At 73.4% G+C, this 884-nt stretch overlaps 1 protein-coding gene across 1 annotated transcript in view; it reads left to right on the top strand.

The window, feature by feature from the left end:
• The window catches only part of TRIM3 (tripartite motif containing 3), an 8073-nt gene that overhangs the window by 3247 nt on the left and 3942 nt on the right, over nt 1-884 (top strand). Inside the window, exon 2 of the mRNA XM_026059512.1 lies at nt 72-252. Within this exon, the coding sequence (XP_025915297.1) occupies nt 72-252 (181 nt within the window). The remainder of the gene's footprint in view (nt 1-71; nt 253-884) is intronic.

Below are 884 nucleotides of genomic sequence, written 5' to 3'. Positions count from 1 at the left end.
CGGCACCGCCGCGCGGGGACATCCGGGGGCCGTGGCCGCTGCCCCGCGCTGACCGCCCGCCCGCTCCGCAGGCTCCCGCAGCTGGCGGCGGCCATCGGGCTGGTGACGGAGATCAGCAAGCAGCTGGTGGACCGCAAGAACGAGGCCGTGTCCGAGATCAGCAGCACCTTCGAGGAGCTGGAGAAGGCTCTGCAGCAGCGGAAGGGCTTGCTGGTGCGGGACCTGGAGGCGACCTGCGGGGCCAAGCAGAAGGTAACGCGCCCCACGCGCCGGGATCCCCCCCCTCCTGCGCGCGGCGAGCCCACGGCTCGGCTGGGCCCCGGCGAGCGAAGTCGGCGGTGCCCAGCTCTTCCCAAAAAAGGCAAACGCGTCCCGGGCTGTGTAAACAGCACGTCCCGGCGAGGCCGGCGCAGCAGCGCTCCCGTGCACGCGGCYGGGCTGCGCCGCGGCACTGCCTGGCACTGCGCCTGCGGGCACCGCGCCGCCAGGCACCAGCAGCGGGTCCGGAGCAGGGCGGCAYTGAGCACCCTCGGGCCGAGGGGAGGAGGGAGCCCAGCCTGCCCCGCTGCCCCTGCCCCATCCCGGCGGGTGCTGCGCATCCCCCCTGCCCCAGCCTGGCATGTGCTGTGGGTGCCCCAGCCCCGTCTTGGCAGATGCTGCAGGTCCCCTCTGCCCCATCCTGGCGGGTGCCGCACATGACTCCCATCGCGGCAGGTGCTGTGGGTGCCCCAGCCYGGCGGGTGCCGCACATGACTACATCACGGCGGGTGCTGCAGGTGCCCCAGCCCAGCGGGTGCTGCATGTGACTCCATCCTGGCAGTTGCTGCACATGACTCCATCGCGGCAGGTGCCCCAGCCCAGCAGGTGCTGCGGGTGCCCCATCC

Source organism: Apteryx rowi, unplaced genomic scaffold (genome assembly GCF_003343035.1).
Source record: "Apteryx rowi isolate R43461 unplaced genomic scaffold, aptRow1 scaffold_1589, whole genome shotgun sequence".
Taxonomy (NCBI): domain Eukaryota; kingdom Metazoa; phylum Chordata; class Aves; order Apterygiformes; family Apterygidae; genus Apteryx; species Apteryx rowi.
Note: the sequence above shows the minus strand (reverse complement) of the source record. Positions and strands in the feature narration are given on the sequence as shown.